This window comes from Triturus cristatus, chromosome 3_1, assembly GCF_964204655.1.
Source record: "Triturus cristatus chromosome 3_1, aTriCri1.1, whole genome shotgun sequence".
Classification (NCBI taxonomy): Eukaryota; Metazoa; Chordata; class Amphibia; order Caudata; family Salamandridae; genus Triturus; species Triturus cristatus.
Genome location: NC_140583.1, coordinates 404,829,104 through 404,850,066, shown reverse-complemented (window position 1 = coordinate 404,850,066; position 20,963 = coordinate 404,829,104). Strand labels below are relative to the sequence as shown.

The 20,963-nt window shown below is 47.6% G+C and overlaps 1 protein-coding gene and 1 pseudogene across 3 annotated transcripts in view; both read left to right on the top strand.

Annotated features, from left to right (window-relative positions):
• The window catches only part of DMXL2 (Dmx like 2), a 2,034,639-nt gene that overhangs the window by 1,100,677 nt on the left and 912,999 nt on the right, over nt 1–20,963 (top strand). For all 3 annotated transcript variants that reach the window (XM_085644194.1, XM_085644192.1, XM_085644193.1), the window contains exon 28: nt 4,047–4,295. In XM_085644194.1, coding sequence (XP_085500320.1) covers nt 4,047–4,295 — 249 coding nt within the window. The remainder of the gene's footprint in view (nt 1–4,046; nt 4,296–20,963) is intronic.
• Nucleotides 11,562–11,678, top strand: LOC146860334 (small nucleolar RNA SNORA17; annotated as a pseudogene).

The window sequence follows — 20,963 nt, the reverse complement described above, 5'->3', positions numbered from 1 at the left end:
GAGGATCCATCCGGAGGTAGTTCGTCACGTCTTTCGGACGTGGGGAACTCCTCGGGTGGATCTGTTTGCCACTTTCGAGAACGCGCACTGCCCGTCATTCTGCAGTCTCCAGTATCCGATGCAGGGGGCGTTGGGGGACGCGTTTCAGTTGAGTTGGGGCTCACGACTCCTTTACGCGTTTCCTCCCATACCCTTGATTCCTCGGGTTCTGAGGAAGATTCGCCAAGACCGGGCCCAAGTCATATTGGTCGCCCCGGATTGGCCAAGAAGGGTGTGGTATACGGATCTTCTCCACCTCTCCTCGTGCCCTCTGCTCCGTCTCCCTCTGAGGGCAGACCTCCTCTCGCAGTCGGAGGGGCAGGTTCTACACCCCCACCTCCAGAGCTTACACCTTCATGCCTGGAGATTGAACGGGGCAACCTGAGTTCCTTCTCTCTCCCACCTGATGTGGTGGATGTTATTTTATCGGCCAGGCGACACTCCACCAAGTCCGTTAACTCCTACAGGTGGTCTAAATTTGTAAAATGGTGTGGAGAGAGGTCCGTTGACCCTTTAAAAGCACATATTTCTGATGTTCTCCAGTTTGCTCTTTCCTTGGCTCAGCAGGGCTGTGCTGTGGCCACAGTCAAGGGCTATCTTTCGGCCTTATCTGCTTTTCTGTGCCTTCCAGATCAACCATCACTTTTCAAGTCCCCGGTTGTTCTGAGGTTCATCAAGGGCCTTACAAACATGTTTCCTCCCACTCCATTTGTAATGCCTCAGTGGGACCTTAATCTTGTTTCAACCTTTTTAATGGGGTCCCCATTTGAGCCTCTTCATAGTGGTCCTTTGAGGCTGTTGTCCTTTAAGGTGGTTTTTCTTGTAGCCATAACCTCGGCAAGGAGGGTGAGTGAGCTTCAAGCTCTTAGTTCCAAACCCCCGTTTTTAACCTTGCATGCTGAAAGGATGGTTCTGAGGACCAGGGCTGCTTTCCTGCCAAAGGTGGTCACTCAGTTTCATTTGGGGCAGTCCATTACTCTCCCTGTTTTCTATCCTCCTCCTCATCCCTCCAAAGAGGAGGAAAGGCTACATCGCCTGGACCCAAAGAGAGCTGTAAGCTTTTACTTGGACAGAACAAAGGACTTTCGTCTGGACGATCAGCTCTTCGTGGGTTATGTTGGACGTTCCATGGGGAGAGCGGTGCATAAGCGCACGTTGTCGAGATGGATTATCCTGGCCATCAAGATCTGCTACGCCCTGGCTGGTAAGACCCCTCCTGAGGGCATTAGAGCTCATTCAACTAGAGGTAAGTCATCTACATCTGCTTTGGCCCGGGGTGTTCCTGTGGCAGACATTTGTAAAGCCGCGACTTGGGCCTCCCTCTATACCTTCGCAAAGCATTATTGCTTGGACTCTGAGATGAGGAGGGAGAGCCACTTCGCGCGCTCTGTCTTGCAAGACTTTCTGGTATAGGAAGGTGGACACCCTCCTCCGGGAGTGGGGACTGCTGTGGGAATCTATTCACAAGGTGAGGAATCCACTGGCAGATGTATCCATCAGAAGAACAAGTTACTTACCTTCGGTAACGCTTTTTCTGGTGGATACAGTATCTGCCTGTGGATTCCTCACTGACCCACCCGCCTCCCCGTTGTCCACCTTTGTATACCATGAAAGAGGTCTTGTAGTTATGTTTTTATGCTGTATGGTACAGTTGTAGGAAATGCTTGGTTTACTCTGCATTCCTTTCATTTGCATATTATGTATGTGTATTGGTATATTGTATACTGTGTATTTTTTGAGTCTGTCGTTAGTCCACCTGTTCGCCTCGAAGGCACGGAAAAAATGGGTGGAACTGACGTCATCACGCCGACGTGGGCTTCTTATGGCTCCGGTGACGTCGAATGGAGTCGCGAGCGGAGCCGATGCATTATGACGTCGCCCACGTCGACGTGGAGTGCTGGGAAAGAAAAGTTCCGTGGAATGCTGGCGCAGGGGATATTCACAAGGTGAGGAATCCACAGGCAGATACTGTATCCACCAGAAAAAGCATTACCAAAGGTAAGTAACTAGTTCTTTGTTTCCAGTCCAGGGAGGACCTGGCCTGGCAGGTCGGGCTGGACGCTTCCCATTGGGCGCAGGGTCATGGTGAGGAAAAAAAATGATGGATTTAGGCCCAGATCTCTGTACTGGCGTGAATGTATGACATTGTTCTGCATTCTGTCCATCAATTGTTCTTTTTGCATTACACAGCCTGGTCAGGAACATGCACAGGCTTCCTGTTGCAGTCGGCGACCTATCACAACGCTGCATTTCAGCATTGTGATTGGCTCAGCGGAGCCTGTCTGCCCGGGTGCTTCCTGCTGCCGCTGGCCGGAACAAGAAGATTACGAGGGCGGAGAAGAGCAGCGGATGGCTGCAAAAGGTAAGTCTTTTTTTAAAAATTGCAATTCCCCCCTCCCCACCTCCTCCCCTCCACCCCATCACCTACGTCCGGTAGCAGCTCTTACTGCAAGTCTGGTTCGGTCATCGATTAACACTTTTTTACTCTATACATTTAATAAGCGCTAAATTCAATTTGGGAGTAGTAGCTGCAAAAATGGTTCAAGATTTTAATAGTCATTTAAAATGCAACTAATGGTCAAGTTACATTTTATATTACTATTTTGGAAAGGGCACTTTGAGACAGTTGTCATCTTCCTACGTAAAACCAAAAGGCTTTCCCGCCAGTGCCCAACTGTCACGTGGCCCACCGGTGAAGTGCGGGTCGGCCTCAAATCCCTGGTTTTCCCCGCTAAAGGAGATCCAACTTCCAGAAACGTTTTTGCTTCTGAATCCTAGAGGACTTGCTCTGTACTGACGCCAAGCAGCAGTCTATTGACTTCAAGGCCTTCCTGGACAAGGACTTCAGACATCTTCCGCTCTGAGCTTTTCCGTCTTTGACAACGACTACACCTGGACCTTGCTTTTCAGAAACTCGCTGTCTTTGAGCCCTGCTTCAGATCTATCTTGCCCCACTGACGACCATTGTTTCTCCATCAAAGTTTCTAAGTCAGAAGGTAAACTTTCCACCTGGAACGTGGTCTCTGTTTCGGACCTGCACTCATCGCGCTCAGTCTTAACTTTCGACTTTGAGTTGGTGTAGCACGACTAGATAACTGTTGTTGGTGCTTTGTGCTTTTTGGTACTATTTTTAATTCAAGTTTAAAAATGCATATCCCCTGTTCTGCTTATTGGATTTTTATCGTTTTGGTGTCATTTTATTTATTAAAATATTCTGTTGTTTCAAAATGTTCTTGCGTTGTGTTTTCACTCTGAGTACTGCATAAATACTTTACACATTGCCATCTAAGTTAAGCCTGACTGATCAGTGCCAAGCTACCAGAAGTATAAGAACAGGTTTCTTAAGGGACTTGTGTGGCTTATCCAGACAACAATTGTGATTATTATTTGAGTTGGGTTCTCACCCTCCTCAACTATTATTGCACTTTCTTACAATCCCTATGTAAAAATGCTGAAGTAATGGTAGCATACCCAAATATGTAGTACAATCAGTTAATAGAAATTATGAATTCTGTAGCATTCGGCCTACATTTATAGCCCATATAACATGTACAAGAGAGTTACCCAAACAAGCGTTGGTCACTTTTCCTCTTCTGGCAGGCAAAGACATGGATGGGACAAGGGAGAAAGCAAAATGCTGACCTAAGACTGATGGTAAAAAAGGCGGGAAGGCTTTAATTTATAAACGCGGAAGGTCAACAAACATATTGTAATTGGCTGATAGGAGAAATCTTAATGGATATAATTGACATTTTATGCTTTTCCTCGAACAAGGTCAAAAATTGCCAGCCAGATATCAGTGGAAATTTGAGTATAATCTGTATTTCGTAATCTAATAAAACAGAATGAAAAACTAGGTGTGAAAGCTATTTATTCAATATCTAAAGAAACATGCGATATGCACATTTTGCAAAGATATGTACAAGTGAAAATGTATTAAAATTTTAGCTTTATTAATCTTTACAAGATATTATAAATGATGGCTTCTATTTTTTCTGTTTTTGCAGGTGTGAGCTCACTTATAAACCTCCTAACTTCTGCACAAGATGAAGATCAACCAAAGCTAAGCATAATGCTTTGTGAAGCGGTTGTGGCAGTCTATCTTAGCTTGTTAATACATGCACTTTCGACTGATAATAGCAATGAATTGTTCCGTATAGCAGCTCATCCACTTAACAGTCGAATGTGGGCTGCTGTTTTTGGGGGCGGAGTAAAGGTTGTTGTGAAGCCCAGAAGAGTAGCAGAAAATGTTCCAGGTAATCAATTATATAAACATAGCATGTTTGCATCGTTCAATCACAAAAAGACTGTCGCACCTGGTTTGGCTCTACAATTGCAGATAGGTTATGGGTATTGCGTTTTGGAAACGTGTAAGTTCCCCCGACGCGCATATACATACACACACTCACACTCACACTCTCTCTCTCTTTCCCAGGCTCGTGTTCATGGCCATTCATTGCAACTCCCCACTAGTCTGTCCCCTTACACTATGAGAGCAAACAGTCTTGACCTCTACATTTGTGACCCAATTTTGGCGGGATAAACAGCCCATAATAACACCATATGTCTGGCTTATTTCCCCAAAGATTTCACGTTTTAGAGCAGGCAAAGTCGCCCGGTGAAAAACGTGTATGAATCGACACTAAAGCCTGATTCGTATGTTATTACCCAAAAGTTATAATTCTCTTCCTGGCATTACTGCGACCCAATATCCTTAACTCTCAGTAGAGCTGAAGAGAATGAAAGTTATAATAAAGTTGTTGAAGAACAGCTGCAGAAATAGGTGAATTCCCATGATTTATTGGATCAAACATACCGCACAGGAACCTTCGGCGAGCAACCGTAACTACCAACAATAACATTGCAGATCTTTAAACAATACAATTCCAAACCATTCCATGCTCGTCTACAGTTCTCCCAGATGCATTATGGTAAATGCTGTGAATATTTAGTTTTTTTAGTTTATTCAAACGCATATTTAATCTCTTTCGTTTACACATACATACGTATCTGTGATTATGCATTGAATTTATTATAAAGCATTCTGGAGAAACGGGTGCTGATATTCTGGGCACTACTCTCCAACGCTTTGATTGCCTCTTCCTTGGAGTTACTGGGCTGACAAATTGTGAGAATGCACCTGCTGTCTGGGAATGGTACTGAAGCTAAAAAGGCTTCGACCTGCATTTCCAGGCACCACAAAGTGACATGTTACGCTCTGATTCTGGACAAACATCCAGAAATACGGCCAGTCCAGAAACACCTGTCCAAAAAATACCCAAACTGTTCACCACATAAGTCTTTTTCTGCACATAACTCCTTCACGTGAACGTTAGCATCCATCTATCGATCTTTAGATATTGCATAACCCAACCATCACGTCAACCACCACCTTAGAAATTTAATTCTTGCCAGATGTTAATAAATTAATCGCCAAATAATCTGCCACCAGATTCTCCCATAGTAGGAAATGCTCCATTTTTAAATTGAATTCTTGTTTCCAATAGTTCACCTTGCTATTCTTAAGAGGCATTCGCAGACCCTTTGGTCGATAACAGTTGAACCACAAGTATCTGCCTCTGACCTGCAGTTGGTCCCTGTGTGCCCCAAATTGACCTGACCATTGTCAACCCCGCAGCAATTTCCAGACTTTAAGGAGGCCATGCTCCAGCTATTTCAGAGACTTCAGGTTTTCTCTGGTGCTACCGGCCCTGGCCCCCCGACTTGATCCTGATATTGGTATCTAACCCACACCCCTCTCCGGCTTTTTTCCGGCCTGTGTCACGGTAAGAGAACACAAAGGTGCATCCAGACTCTAATCCTCAATGACCGTACAATCAGAGGCTTTAGACTTTTCAACCAACTCTGACACAATTTAAGTTTTGCAAAATGTTCTCCAAGGCACGGATGATTGCAGAGATGCAGACAACATGCTCCCCCCTCACTATATTGATGATAGGCAAACACTGGATTTACAAAATGCCAGTGGGCTAGATACATCCCCAGAGACTGAGCTAGACTCGCCACCTGAGCCAGCAGTAGAAGAAACATCCTCTTTCAGAGTAGTTGTGCTTAATTAGCAATTGTCTGTTGTTGGAACCAAGGTAAACTTGTTAATTGAGATCATTCAAGTAGGTCTAACGAATGGGCCACTATCACAATTCAACAATGCTCATATAGACGCCTTTATTCCCATTTGGTCCAATCCATGCTCAGGCCCTCGAGTCAGTACACCTGTTGCCAGCGAACATTGGCTGTTCCCCCGAAGATCTGAAATCTCTGAAAATGCACCATACACCGGATAGCCTGGTGGTCAACAGACGTTAACGAATAAAGTGCTCTCTAATGCCATTCCCACCAGTCCTCTGGATAGCGAGTGAGAACTTACAGATGCCTTCGGAAAGAGATTTTTCTGTTCGGTCAGTTTGACCTTAAGATCCTTGAATGCAGTGTGCCTTCTGGACAGGTACACCTATATTTTATGGGCAATTGTCACCAAAATCATGCCAACCATTTCGGATGATATTTGGACCTCTCTGGTTAAAAAAATATATGATGGCCAGAACACAGTGAAGTAGGGTCTTGCGTGCTGGTTTTGACACCATAGACTCTTAACAGAACCATTGACATCAGTGTAGTGCTTTGGAGGCATACCTGAATGCAAATTAATTTTGCGAACATTTCCAGGTGTGCTTTATGGTCCTGCTGTGTGACGATGCTGCTTAGGCGCTTAAATGATTTAAGGGCAGTTAAGATGCAGATTGATTCTTGGGACCCTTGTCTCCCGCCAAGCAGTTCCGCCCATAGTACAGAATGTTTAAGGTTTATTCTAGGGGACTAGCCTACAGACAACTCCAGCCTTTCCACCCTATGCAGGAGCAGCAGGCCCAGACATTTCGGAGCAGAGGTTGTGGTGTCTGCTGAAGCTGTTCGCACCAGCAGGGATAGCTGTTCTCTACCTCTTCCTCCCCTACTGATGCTTCTTTTGGCAAGTGAAAGTGATTGCTTTCACTTGCCCTCCCAGGTCCGTGCTCAGCAAGGAGGTGGAAGCATATGACATTTTCTCCTTGGCTCCAGAACCATCTCATCAGACAGATCGGTCTTCTAGATCTTTAAAATGGACTGCGCCTTGCCTTTCATTTTTCCCCAACATTAAAGCGACTGTCAGTGGACCATTCTGCAAACCTGCTGCAAGGAGTTGATGTCCCGCTGGACAAGGAGGCCACCCAGTGTGTGACAGCTTCAAAGAGTAAAGAGGAGTGCAATTTGCTCTACTTCCTTGTACCGAAAGACAGACGACTCAGGGTAGTGCTTGATCTCCATCTACTGAATGCCTTTCTGCTGAAAGTGAAATCAAGATGCTCACCCTCTTCTGGTTTCTTTCTGCTGTGGACGCAGGAGACATGATGTTGTCTCTGAACTTGCAGGCCACCTATATTCGGATACTCATCCTGCAGTCCCACAGGTGTTATCTGTGGTTTATTGTAATCTGAGCACCTCCAATTTGCCATGCAGTGCTGCCTTTCTTCTGCCTTTTTGGTGTTCTCAAATGTGATGGCAGTGGTTGCTGCCCACCTTTGGTCATAAAAGACAGGCTTGCTGCTGTCACTGATAGAATACCTTCGATTGACAGCTGAACTCTTGACATTTTTGGGGGTTTCCATCAACCAGCTGAACAGACCCCACACAAAGGATTCCCTTCTTTGGGGCTGGCCAGGACAGGATGACGTTCAAGGCCTTTCTACTGCCACACTGAGTTGAGCACACTCAGGGTATGATCATGATATGTCGGCCTCATGTGCATACTACCTTTTTTTTCAACTCTCTTTATTGGTTTTCACAGCATATATAATTGTTCATACTTTGCATATGAATCCTGATGTGTTTGACACCACCTTCTCTCTCCCTCGTACCATAACAAGTTATAAAGTTGATATTGTTCTTCAGAAAGTCAAATCGTAAAGTTTGTGGAATATATACTCCAGGTACCCCTGATTTTATTGTTTTTCGGGGCAGCCCCGAGATTTATATACACAGTGTTCAGCATTGGCACAATAGTCCATTCTGCGTGACCATTCTGCCACAGAGGGTGCCCCCTTCCATTTTCCAATATCGAGCATATTTAGCAAGAAGGAGACCCACCACTAACAACCTAGTGCATCTACATCCGCCCATTCACCATTAATCCCGGCAACATAATTTTAGGTTCAGGTATCACCAGCCTCTCCACAACCAGAGGTAAGGTTTTGCAAGTGTTTTGCCAGCGACTTTGGATCATCGGGACTTACCATTTTACTCTGTTTTGTGGGTCGGTATTACACCCTGTGTAAGTATTTGAGTTGTTTGAGCCTCAAGAGGTGTGGCGCCGCGGTCAGGGCGACTTCCTCCGGAATCTGGGGATCACGGTTCGATCCCCGGCGGCAGATTAGCTCAGCACCATGTGACTCTGGGCAATAGCTTGCTTAATCTTCCCGACGGCCCCCAGCGCCTAGAGACCATTACGGGTGATTGTTCGCACTTTACAAATGTGGATTATTAGCAGTTGCATAGAGACTGCCAGTACTCTAGAAGTCATCTTTGCTTCCCGTCAGTCTTCCTCCTCCAGTGCTTCCACATCCCGTTCTCAGCTCTGTCTCAGTGCTGCCATGTAATCTGAAGTGTTGTTCACCAGTGAGCGGTATATTTTGAGTTTCCATTTCCCCCATCTAGGAAATTGTGATGTGTGCCTTTTGGGTGGCAAGGGGGGATTGTGGTCAGGGAGGGCCTGTAAGCTTTCTCTGTGTACCTCTAGAGCATGGTGTATTTGTAAATCTCAATAGAATCTAGTGCATTTTGTATGTGTCTGTGAAATATTGAAATGTGCGCATTGAGCTTCCCTCCCATATGTCACCTAGCTTGGAATTTACAGTATTGCCCGAAGCTCGAAAGCCTTCTAAGGTTGTTGTGTGTCTGAGCCATTTTCCTGCCCACAGTGTAATTTCCTTGCAACTGATTCTACCTAAATGCTTGCTTGTGCATGGTGCTTGTTCAAAATGCAAGATGGCATTTGCGGGACCTGCAGTGGAACCTCAGGTTTAAGTGGGACCAGCATCCCTATAATTTTGGTATTCCTTGAGATGGAAGACTTAGAATATGTTAGATTTCACTTAAGCACGTTAACACACGAGGCTCGGACACCCAATTACAGTGGAGATGGGCATTCGTTTTTCTTTGATTACACTTTATCCCATTCGTCGTTCAAACATTCTCAATAATTAATTTTCAGAGTAAGAGGGTCCTTTTACCGAGTATGGCGTCCATTAGATAGGAACCATGAGGACCATCTATTTGTGTCTATTGCAAATGGGTTTTTCTTAACGACACTTTTTTGACCTGTTTTAACGAATTAAATCTCCGATTGAAAGACTGTGTTTTAAATATTCCTTTTGGTCATCTCCGGCCTTTTGGACCCATTCAATTGGTTTTCTTTACAAATATTGACCATTCAAATATGGCCGCCACAGTGGGGATTTTGTGGCCATTTTTCTAGATAATCCTATCCATTTTCGTCTTCTATTTTCTCACACTGTCGGTCTCGCGTCACCAATATATACACGAGACCTCGTAGCACCAGCTTCATATCCCGTACTCTGATAGGAATGGAAGGCGACTCCTGAACTCACGGAAACGACATATAGGTAAGGGGGTTCTAGTAGTTTTGTTAGGTCGACCGCATATTCATTTTTCCCAGAAACTAAGGGCTTGATAGTTATTCTTATATACAGATTTGTAATGGGCATATTTATTGTTTACGGAGACAGTTTGCTTCAACTGTCACTCGATTTCTGAGATATATAGATATTCAATGGGCATTTTTTTATATACGGAGATAGCTCGCTCGAACCGTCACTCAATTTTTAAGATTGAACCGTTTCTTTAACTACACGCTTTCATGAGAGCGTTTCGGACACTTAGCAATCTTTGCTTAACCCGTTTTGACTAGGAACTGCCAATAAGTAGAAAGATAAATTGTGGCATATTAACGTATTAGGTTACCTGTAAGACATATATAACACGTATATGATTGAACGCTGTCGGTGATGAGAACAATTAGAGTTGTCATTGACATTATGATATTGCATGACTTCACTATTGAAAGGTTTTAGGATAATAGACCCTTCTACGAGTGTCCTTGGAACTAAGGGCGTGGTAATAATACAAAAATGTTTTCATTCTTCTGTAGCTTTAGATACTAACAGACACGAGTAATAGCAATGTGATAACGATCTGTACGATAATGATATTGTAGCCGGTGTTATCTATACTTTCAGTGAACATGTTAGAGACATAGTCTTAATTTCCTTAACACGTGATTTCATGAGCTCAACCTAGAAGAAATTTCTATCAGAGATGCTTATTTTGTTTTCAACATTGCATCGGGTAGAAATTAATCAGTTTGTTCACTTCTGATCTAGGAACAGTGACTTCAAATCTTGGGACAAATACAGGTCCCTGACACTTGATCATTACGGACTTCGCCTCCATTTAAGAACCCCTTTTGCGGGTTGGAATTATCACCGCAAACAAAGTAGGTCGCATTACTTTCCTTTTCTGGTAGACTATAGTTATCACTTATAAGAGCAGCCTTTTACACAAGGTTTCCCTTTTCTTTACAGATTTGACTAAAGGAGAACATAGGTATTTACATGGTTATAGCCTTTATATCAATTAAGTCTTCACTTATTCTGCACGTTGGGTATATATTGTGGAGGCATTTTCACATCACGTCTTGCCTAATCAACACTGTATTCAGCTTCCAATTATGTCCACACGCATAGTTTCTCTTCTTGTTCACCTAGGACGGGCCTTAAACACCCGCAAACACTACTTACATATGGTGACGTATCTCTTGTCTTCCATCTTTTGGTTTCTGTGGGTAATCTTTACCCTAAATAAAACTTGGTTTGCTCACAGCCTTTACTTTGTGCATATATGCACAGACCGCGTGTTTAACTTCTCAGGTATTTCAGCAACTATACTGGTTATGATTATGTATACCCAGAATCGAATCACTTGGTACATTGCCTGTCTTTTGCTTTTGTTTCATGTACAGCCTTGACAAAGTCGCGGGTGTAATACCCTGTGCGACGAAACACGTGTCGTGACTTCAAATCTTGGGACAAATACAGGTCCCTGACACTTGATCATTACGGACTTCGCCTCCACTTAAGAACCCCTTTTGCGGGTTGGAATTTTCACCGCAAATAAAATTTGACTAAAGGAGAACATAGCCTTGACAAAGTCGCGGGTGTAATACCCTGTGCGACGAAACACGTGTCGGCTGTTGGATGGAAAAAGAATAAAAGAAAGAAAATCTCAAGAACCATCATACTTTGTCTTACTTGTTGCTTACAGCATGCTATTCTAATTGATGTACAATATTGCTTACGTGTGCTGGGGACATTATCTGTTCTCACAGAAGATGGCTCATGATTTTCTTTGGTGGCCAACCTGACCTGCAACAGGCCACTTTGCCACTTTTACTTCCCCTCCAAGACTTTCCAGTTGTGGCAGACATGTCACTGCTGGGCTGTGGAGGGGTACATGGGAGAGATGGCGATCAGAGGCCTCTGGTCTTTGAGAGAGAGTAGCTCCACATCAACCTTTGGTAGCTTAGGGTGATTCAATTGGCCTGAAAGTCTTCCAGCATCCATCAAAGGGAGATGCTCCGGGACAACATGTCTGCTATGTGGTTCTGCATCAAGCAGAGCAGAGTGGGGTTTTGGATCCTGTGCCACTTGTCCCTAAGCATACGGGAATTGATGGACCAACAGCACATCTTTCTGGTAGCCAATCATCTGGCATGGTTTCTGATTGCAGCGCAGTCAACCTGAGTAGACGTCAGCTGGCAGATCATGAGTGACATCTCCACCCCTAAGTGTAAGAGCATTTTCGACTAGTGAGACATGCCCTGGTTTGATCTGTTTGCCACCGGTAAAAAGAATTAGTGTCTACTCTACTGCGCACTGATGTTTCCTTTGGGAGAATCCCTAGAAGACGAGTTCTGACTGTGATGAAATATAGGGCTCCCGAACATGTTTCCACCACTGCCTCTCTTACCCTGAGTTATGTGGTAATTCTAGATTGACTGGGCCCAGGTTATTTTAATAGTCCCGGACCGAGCCTGGGGACTGTGGTACCCAGAGCTTCTGAGCGTGAGAAAGTGCCCTCTGATCTAGCTGCCACATCGGTATGACCTCCTGTCTTCTCAACAGGGGATAGTCCTATACCTCCCTGAGTGTAGATTGAGCAGTGCCAGTTAAATGTCTGCGATTTACTGCTGTAATAGCTAGTCATCCTTGCAGCCAGATGCCCATTGCACTGTCTGTCTGTGGTGACCACTGAATGTATATTGCCTAGTGTGGTTCTCTTCCAGGGGATCCTCATCAATAGTCATAAGCATTAGAATATTCCCGCCCATGTGCGGGATCCCGGAAACAGTATATTATATGTGCCCCACATATACATATCCATATATATACCTATATGTATACACAAGCAAATGCAGCCCCTAACACCCTAGAGCTGAATCATGCTGTAAGGAATTTCCACTACACATTAGAAAAATAGCATTATAAACATGAGAAACAACATTATAACTTGTTTGGAAACTGTTTTAATGCTTAGAAAACAGCAGAAATTCTTAGAAAACACTGAAAGCATAGGAAGCTCCCAGGCTGCATTGCAAATACCCAGTCTAAAAAGACTGAAAAGCTAACTCATAGCTGTATAGTAAAAACTGACACCGTGCCTTTAAGGCACACCTGACCCCCACCTTCCCATCATGCCTCAGGGGTGACAGTTAGGTCAGTTGTTCTTTCCGGCTCCTTCTAGAAGGATCCTGGCAACAGAGCTCCACTTTTTTCTGAGTTTGTCAGAAAATATTGTCTATTTTTTCAATTCTTTTTCCCTTACTTCGACGTTTCACAGCTAAGTCAGTAAGAGGCTGCCTTTTTTTAGGCTTATTTGGGCATTTTTTCCACTTAAAATGCCTTCTCTTTTCGATCCTTGCCCTGCCTGTGGCAAGAAAAAGGCCGCGACTGACTCTCACAGGGTCTGTATCCTGTGTCTGCCGGAGGACCATGATTCCAGCACATGTCCTCACTGCCAGGGCCTGTCCAAAAGAACTTTGAAGGACAGAGAGCGAAGTCGCGCTTATGGCCTGGCACAACCATCTAGAGGCCGATCTCCGGTGAGGAAGGGCTCCAAGAGGCATAAAAAATCATCTAGAAGCAAGTCCTCTCGTCCTTCCGCCTCAGCGTCGGGCTCGGCGCTGGGAAAAGATGTTCCGGTAGGTCATATTTCGAAAAAGAAGTTCTCGACAGCGGGCTCGCCGTCGAGAGCAGGTACGACGTCGACGTCGAAGTCCAGACCGCCATCGTCAACTCGGCGACGATCGGCGTCGAGATCCAGAGCGGCGTCGAGATCCAGATCCTCTCCGCCGTCGTCAACCCGGCGACGTTCGGCGTCGAGAGACACCCCCCCTCCGCCGTCGTCAACCCGGCGACGATCGGCGTCGAGAAGCAGGGAACCTCCGCCGTCGTCAACCAGGCGACGATCGGCGTCGAGGAGCAGAGAGCCTCCGCCGTCGTCAACCCGGCGACGATCGGCGTCGAGGAGCAGAGAGCCTCCGCCGTCGCCAACCCAGCGGCGTTCGGCGTCGAGGAGCAGGGACCCTCCGCCGTCGACATCTCGACGTCGATCGGCGTCGAGGAGCAGGGACCCTCCGCCGTCGTCAACCAGGCGACGACCGGCGTCGAGGAGTGTCACCCCTCCGTCGTCGAGGGCACCATCCCCACCGTCGTCGAGGCTTCATCGACGTTCGACGTCGAAGCAGCAGGATCCTCCGCCGTCGTCCTCCAAGCGGCGTTCGGCGTCGAGGTTGGCATCGGTATCGACGTCGAGAGTGGCAGCATCTCCGCCGGCGTCCCCGCGGCGTCCGGCGTCGAGGGAGAGAGAGCCTCCGTCGTCGGCTTCACATCGCCGCTCGACGTCGAGGCGGCAGGCTTCGCCCACGGAACATGGCCGCCGGTCCACGTCGAGACGGCGTTCGACGTCGAGAGAGTCCCAGCGAGACAGGAGAGGACACCACGGATCGTCGTCAAGACCGCGCTCGACGTCGAGACAGGCCTCAGACAAGTCGGTGGTCCTGGTTACGGAGTCGGCTTCTCGCCACTCCTCCTCCCACTCAGAGGCCTCTCCACGACCAGCAAAGCCACGAGAACCTGCAGCTCAACCCCGTAGGTCTTCTCCTCAGACTCAGACCGTTACTCTGTCGCCCAGATGGCTACTACCAGCACATCATTGGCTAGACTCAGGGCCTACAAGGAGGATGCGGGAATACATCAGCCCAGTGCATGATTCTCCGCTGCAACGCCTGGTGGCGGCTGTGGACAGAGCTAGTCCCCCCAGGCCAGCACGTCCGAGATCTCCGGACTACAGGCGACGCAGATCGCGCTCCCCCAGACGGGAGGAGCGTTCACCTGGGTCAAGGGCGCGTGATCATCACCGGAAGCGCAAAAGGACTCCATCATCGTCCTCTTCCTCGTCCTCCAAGTCCTCCATCAGAAACTATTCTCCCACGCTCACGGACAGCCCAGTGTCCAGGGTCTCTCCCGTAGACGACATCAACACCTACCAGGAAGTGTTGCAGCGGGGAGCACTGAAGCTGGGGATTGAGATGTCAGTCCCCCAAGTCACAACCTCGGTGATTTTTGAAACACTTCACCAAAAGTCTGCCTCTCGTCCGCTGCTACCTTTGGTCCCAGGAATCATGGAACCAGTCATGGACACTTTTCTCACCCCGGCGACTGTCAAAGCCGTTCCGGCTCGTATCCTAAAAAAATACAAGCCAGCTACCTCTGACCCCGTCTTTGTAAAGACAGACCCACCTGCGGACTCCGTCATAGTGGCAGCTGCCAGGAAGGGTCAGACGGCGTCGGCCTCCTCCTCCGTCCCTCCAGACAAGGAGAGCAGAACCCAGGACTCATGGGGACGCAGGACCTGCTCTTCGGCGGCGGCAGCCCTCAAGATCTCCAGCGCGGCGGCGCTTCTGGGCAGGTACGATAGGGCCCTCTGGGATTCGATGGAACGTTTCAAATCCAAGCTGCCCAAGGAGGACCAAAAGGACTTTGAGGAGATTGTTACTGAAGGGGCACTGGTGGCTAATCAGTCGATTAGCACAGCGGCGGATGGTGCGCTAATCTCAGCCCACTCTTATACACACGGCGTCTGCGCCAGGAGGTCGTCCTGGTTGCGTCTGACAGGGCTCAAGCCAGACGCACAGCAACGGATTTTAAACCTCCCGTTCTCTGGCAACTCCCTCTTCGGCACTCACACGGATGAGGAGATGGGGCGCATGAAAACTGAGCTGGACACTCTCAAAGCCGTGGGCTTGGAGAAGAAAAAGGAGTTCAAGCGCCGTTTTCGACCCACCCAACGCAAGGGGCCTCAACAGAGGGTTCAAACCCCTCAGTGGTCTCAGAGCAAACCCCAAGGGAAAACCCAGTTTCGAGGCGGAAAGTCTGGCAGAGGCAGAGGTGGACACCAACAACAGTCCTCCACTGCCACAAGAGGAGGAAAGTCATGAGCTGTGGCTTCCTCTACGACCGTTGCCCACTCCAGTGGGAGGAAGTGCGTCGCAACATCTAGCAGAGTGGGTCAGCATCACAAAAGATCGCTGGGTGCTGAATATACTGCGTCATGGATATGCGCTACGTTTTCGAGCGCTTCCCAGAGACATCCCGCCAAAGAGGTCCCGTCCTCACCACCTAAACCTACTCAAGCAGGAAGTGAGGTCCCTTCTGCAAAAGCATGCCATAGAAAGGGTTCCTCCTTCACAGGTCGGAAAAGGAGTGTACTCCCGGTACTTCCTGGTGCCCAAGAAAGATCAAGAGCACAAGTTTCGGCCGATTCTGGACCTTCGTCTCCTAAACAAAGTCATCGTCAAGGAGAAGTTCCGTATGTTGGCGCTTCACCAAATATGTCCACATCTACAAGTCGGAGATTGGATGTGTTCGGTGGACCTCCAAGATGCGTATTTTCACATTCCAATAGCAAAGCATCACCGCAGGTACCTGCGGTTTGTGGTAGGAGACAAGCACTACCAGTACAAAGTGCTTCCATTCGGACTCAAGTCGGCCCCGCGAGTCTTCACCAAATGTATGGCAGTGGTGGCGGCCTGCCTACACAAGCAGGGTCTCTTCGTCTACCCGTACCTGGACGACTGGTTACTGAAGGCTCCAACCCAGCAACAGGTGAAGAAAGACTTCCAAATCTGTCTAAGGCAGTTGCACGCTCTCGGCCTTCACGTCAACATGGCGAAGTCCGTGCAGCGGCCTACTCAGTCCATCCACTACCTTGGCTCCGTTCTGGACACAAGCGTGGGAAGAGCGTATCCTTCGGAGGAGAGACTGTCTTCAATGAAGAAAAAATGCAGGCTTATGCAGCAGATGCGGAGGCCGTCAGTTCGGCAGGTAGCATCTCTGCTGGGTTCCATGGCGTCCTGCATTTTTCTGATTCCCCACGCCAGGCTGCGGATGAGACCTTTGCAGCAAGCTCTGGAGGATCAATGGGATCAGTCCACAGGTCGTTGGGGAGATCGGATCTCTCTCCCCCAGGTAGCGAAATCTTCCCTAACATGGTGGACTCGTCAGAACAATCTGTTGGTGGGAGTCCCGTTTCACCAGCCACTTCCGGTGCAATCAGTGGTGACAGACGCGTCGCTACAAGGATGGGGAGCCCACATGGGGTGCCTCCAGATACAAGGTCAGTGGTCTGCAAAAGAACAGGGCTACCACATAAATATGCTAGAGCTTCGGGCAATCCACCTTGCTCTAAAAGCGTTCCTCCCAGCAATCGAGACCAACTCAATCCTGGTGCAGACCGACAACACCACGACCATGTTTTACCTGAACAAACAGGGCGGGACTCGGTCACGGCCCCTCTCCCTGGAGGCGCAGGCGATCTGGCACTGGCTGCTTGCCCGGAACCTCTCGGTGGTGGCAGTACACCTTCCAGGGGAATTGAATATCAAGGCAGACGCACTCAGCAGGCATTTCGAAGATCAGCCCGACTGGGTGCTGCACGACGACGTGGTGGCGGACCTGTTCCGTTGGTGGGGTCGTCCAGACATCGATCTGTTTGCAGACGACGAAAATTCAAAATGCCACGCCTTCGCGTCCAGATTCCACCGTCCAGGGACCAGGGGGAATGCTCTTTTGATGGACTGGTCAGGGACATTTGCCTACGCCTTTCCGCCCCTGCCTCTGATTCCGAAGGTGGTATCCAAGCTGCTCAGATCCGACATGAAGATGATCCTCATAGCTCCGGACTGGCCGCGCCAGTGGTGGTACCCGGACCTTCTTCATCTCTCGGTTCGACCTCACAGGCGGCTGCCTTGCAGGCCGGACTTGCTGTCCAAGATGGGCGGGAGGATTCTGCATCCCAACCTTCCCTCACTGAACTTAACGGCATGGCTCCTGAGGTCCTGCAATACGGACATTTAGGTCTACCTCCTGACTGCATGCATATTCTCAAGGAAGCGAAGCGACCCTCCACAAGAGCGTCTTATGCGTTTAAGTGGAAGAGGTTCTTCATTTGGTGTAGGGAGAATCACCATGATCCTACAAAGGGGCAGGAGGACGTCATCCTTCCGTACCTCCTTCACTTAGCTAGATCAGGCTTGAAGTATGCATCCATCAGGGTCCATTTGTCTGCCATTACAGCTTACAGGAGGTCTCCCAGTCAACCTTCTTTTTTCCAGATGCAGGTGGTCAAGGACTTCTTGCAGGGGTTGAAAAAAGTTTACCCCCCTGTTCGAAACCCTTCACCTCCGTGGGAGTTGAACTTAGTGTTATCCAAGTTGATGGGCCCACCTTTTGAGCCGATCCACAAAGCTTCTTTACAGCATCTGTCGTGGAAGGCGGCTTTTCTGGTAGCCATTACATCGGCACGCAGAGTAAGCGAAATCCAGGCTCTGTGTACTAAAGAGCCGTACACAGTTTTTCACCAGCACAAAGTGGTCTTAAGGGCACATCCATCCTTTCTCCCTAAGGTAGTGTCTGATTTTCATATTAATCAGTCCATTTCTCTGCCATCCTTCTTCCCGAATCCAGCGACCCCGGCTGAGCGGTCGCTCCACTCCTTAGACCTCAAAAGGGTACTTAAATTCTACCTGGCAAGTACCAGAGGCATTAGGAAGACGGACCAGCTGTTTGTCAACTATGGCGCCATGAGAACAGGCTTCCCAGCAGCTAAGCGATCCATTTCCAGATGGATTGTTTCTTGCATTACCCTAGCCTACCAGCTGGCGAAAAGGCCCTTACCTTTGGCCCCTAAGGCCCATTCTACTAGGGGGAAAGCGGCCACAGTAGCTTTCCTGCATGACGTTCCTATGGCAGAGATCTGCAAGGCGGCCACTTGGAAATCGGTCCATACTTTTACCAGGCACTACTGCCTCGAATCCGATTCCAGGGCGGATGCCCAAGTAGGCCAAGCCTCCTTGAGGAACCTGTTTGGGTAGCTGAGCTATCTGAGCATACTGTCCCTTCTCTGTTTTTTCTTTCCTTTGCCCGCAGGGAGATGAGGTGAGGCTCGCTATTCTATTCTAATGCTTATGACTATTGATGAGGATCCCCTGGAAGAGAAGGATTAGTTACTTACCTGTAATCCTAGTTCTCTTCCAGGGGTATCCTCATCAAAGTCATAAGCAACCCTCCCGCCTCCCCGGGCAAAGGTGTGATAGTTTTCAGAGGTTATTATTTTCTTTGTGCCATGACTTTTCAGTCTCCGCAAAGAACAACTGACCTAACTGTCACCCCTGAGGCATGATGGGAAGGTGGGGGTCAGGTGTGCCTTAAAGGCACGGTGTCAGTTTTTACTATACAGCTATGAGTTAGCTTTTCAGTCTTTTTAGACTGGGTATTTGCAATGCAGCCTGGGAGCTTCCTATGCTTTCAGTGTTTTCTAAGAATTTCTGCTGTTTTCTAAGCATTAAAACAGTTTCCAAACAAGTTATAATGTTGTTTCTCATGTTTATAATGCTATTTTTCTAATGTGTAGTGGAAATTCCTTACAGCATGATTCAGCTCTAGGGTGTTAGGGGCTGCATTTGCTTGTGTATACATATAGGTATATATGTATGGATATGTATATGTGGGGCACATATAATATACTGTTTCCGGGATCCCGCACATGGGCGGGAATATTCTAATGCTTATGACTTTGATGAGGATACCCCTGGAAGAGAACTAGGATTACAGGTAAGTAACTAATCCATCTCATCATATGAACTTCTGCAGGCCCTGCTTTCAGATGGTATCTTTTTATATTGTCCTAAGCCCAGCAAGCCCTTGTATGTTGGCCCTTTTATCCTTTGTGTTTACCTCGTAAAGCCGTTTCTATTTAAATCCCCTGTTGTGATACTTTTTTTGTCAAACATCCAACTAGCCTGTTTCTCCTGAAGACATTCATCATGCCATAGTGAGCCTCAAACATGTTGTTAACTTTTGTTATGAGCACTTTTGAGCCAGTGCACGGTCCTCATTGCAGCTACAGATGCCCAAAACAATCATCCTAATTTCCATCTCCTCTGGCTCCACATGAGTGAACTGCAGGTGCTCTTAGTGCAACTGCCCTAGACAACCTTCTTTTCAGACAAATTAGTGCTGAGGATCCAGATGGCTTGTTGCCCAAAATTGTGATGCCTTTTCACGGTTACCATTCCATCACTCTGCCAGTGTTTGTCGCTCCACCTCGTCCTTCGATGGGGTCTCTCAGCTTAACCCTCTTGCATTGAATGCACATAGGGCCATTGTATGGATGATCAGCTCTTTGTAGAACTTTCAAGAACAAAGAAAGATAAGGCAGTGCAGAAAAGGGTCTAGACATGTTTGATAGTCCTCTGCATTAAAATCTGCTATGCTCTGGCCAAGAAGCAGCTTATTTGTACACGATCATTACATTTGTCTCAGGGTCACCTCAAAGAGGTTAGTGGAGCTCATCAGTAGACGCTCAGATGCTCACCATAACGCATCTGCATGCTCACATAGGTTAGAACGCCCACATATCTCTTTAATGGGTGGTTGTCTATTAAAGAGAATGAGTTCTTCTGTGGTGGCCATTAAAAGTGACTCCTGTGGGTCAAAAGTAGAGCGGGTTAGAAAATGTGAGTGTTTGGTATAAGGAGCCAGCCTTGTGCACAGCATCAAAAAAGGAGGAGGTACTAGAAGCTTTTGCTGTACTTCAGGGTCTCAGATGCTTCCCTTCATTCGTGATTATATGACTATAGAACAGAAATAATGTGTATATATAAAGTGGGTCACATTATAAGGATGAAAGCTTCTTTTCTCTGGGGGTAACTTTTGTAAATTAAATTGGAGAACGTATCATATGGAGATGACTGATAAACATTTTCATTGTAACAAAAACATTTGGGCAATCTGAAAGAAACACGTTAGATTCCTCACCTTAGAATATCCCCAGGCGTCAGGCTGGATCCGGAAAGATATTCGTCAGCAATACCCTTGCGCGTCACTAGGCGTCGTCTGCGGCTCCGCGTCCGTCGTCGGCGTCGTGTGCCAGGATGACGTCGTCAGAGTACTTAGACGCCGCCCTCGCCCGTTGACGTCAGTTCTTCTTTTTTCCGTGCCAGACAGCGCCGATCCGGGAAGAGCATACCCTTTTAGTCATTTTTTGACGAAACTTTTTGAACTCCTTTGGTTCTATTCTCGTCGACTCGACTCTGGTGCCGGTAGGGATGCCTGGCTTTAAAGCTTGTGACTCCTGTCATCGACTGATGTCGGTTACGGATCACCACCGCCGGTGCCTCTATTGCCTTGGGGCCGACCACGATGCTGAGTCGTGTCCCGACTGCCGGGCCTTGA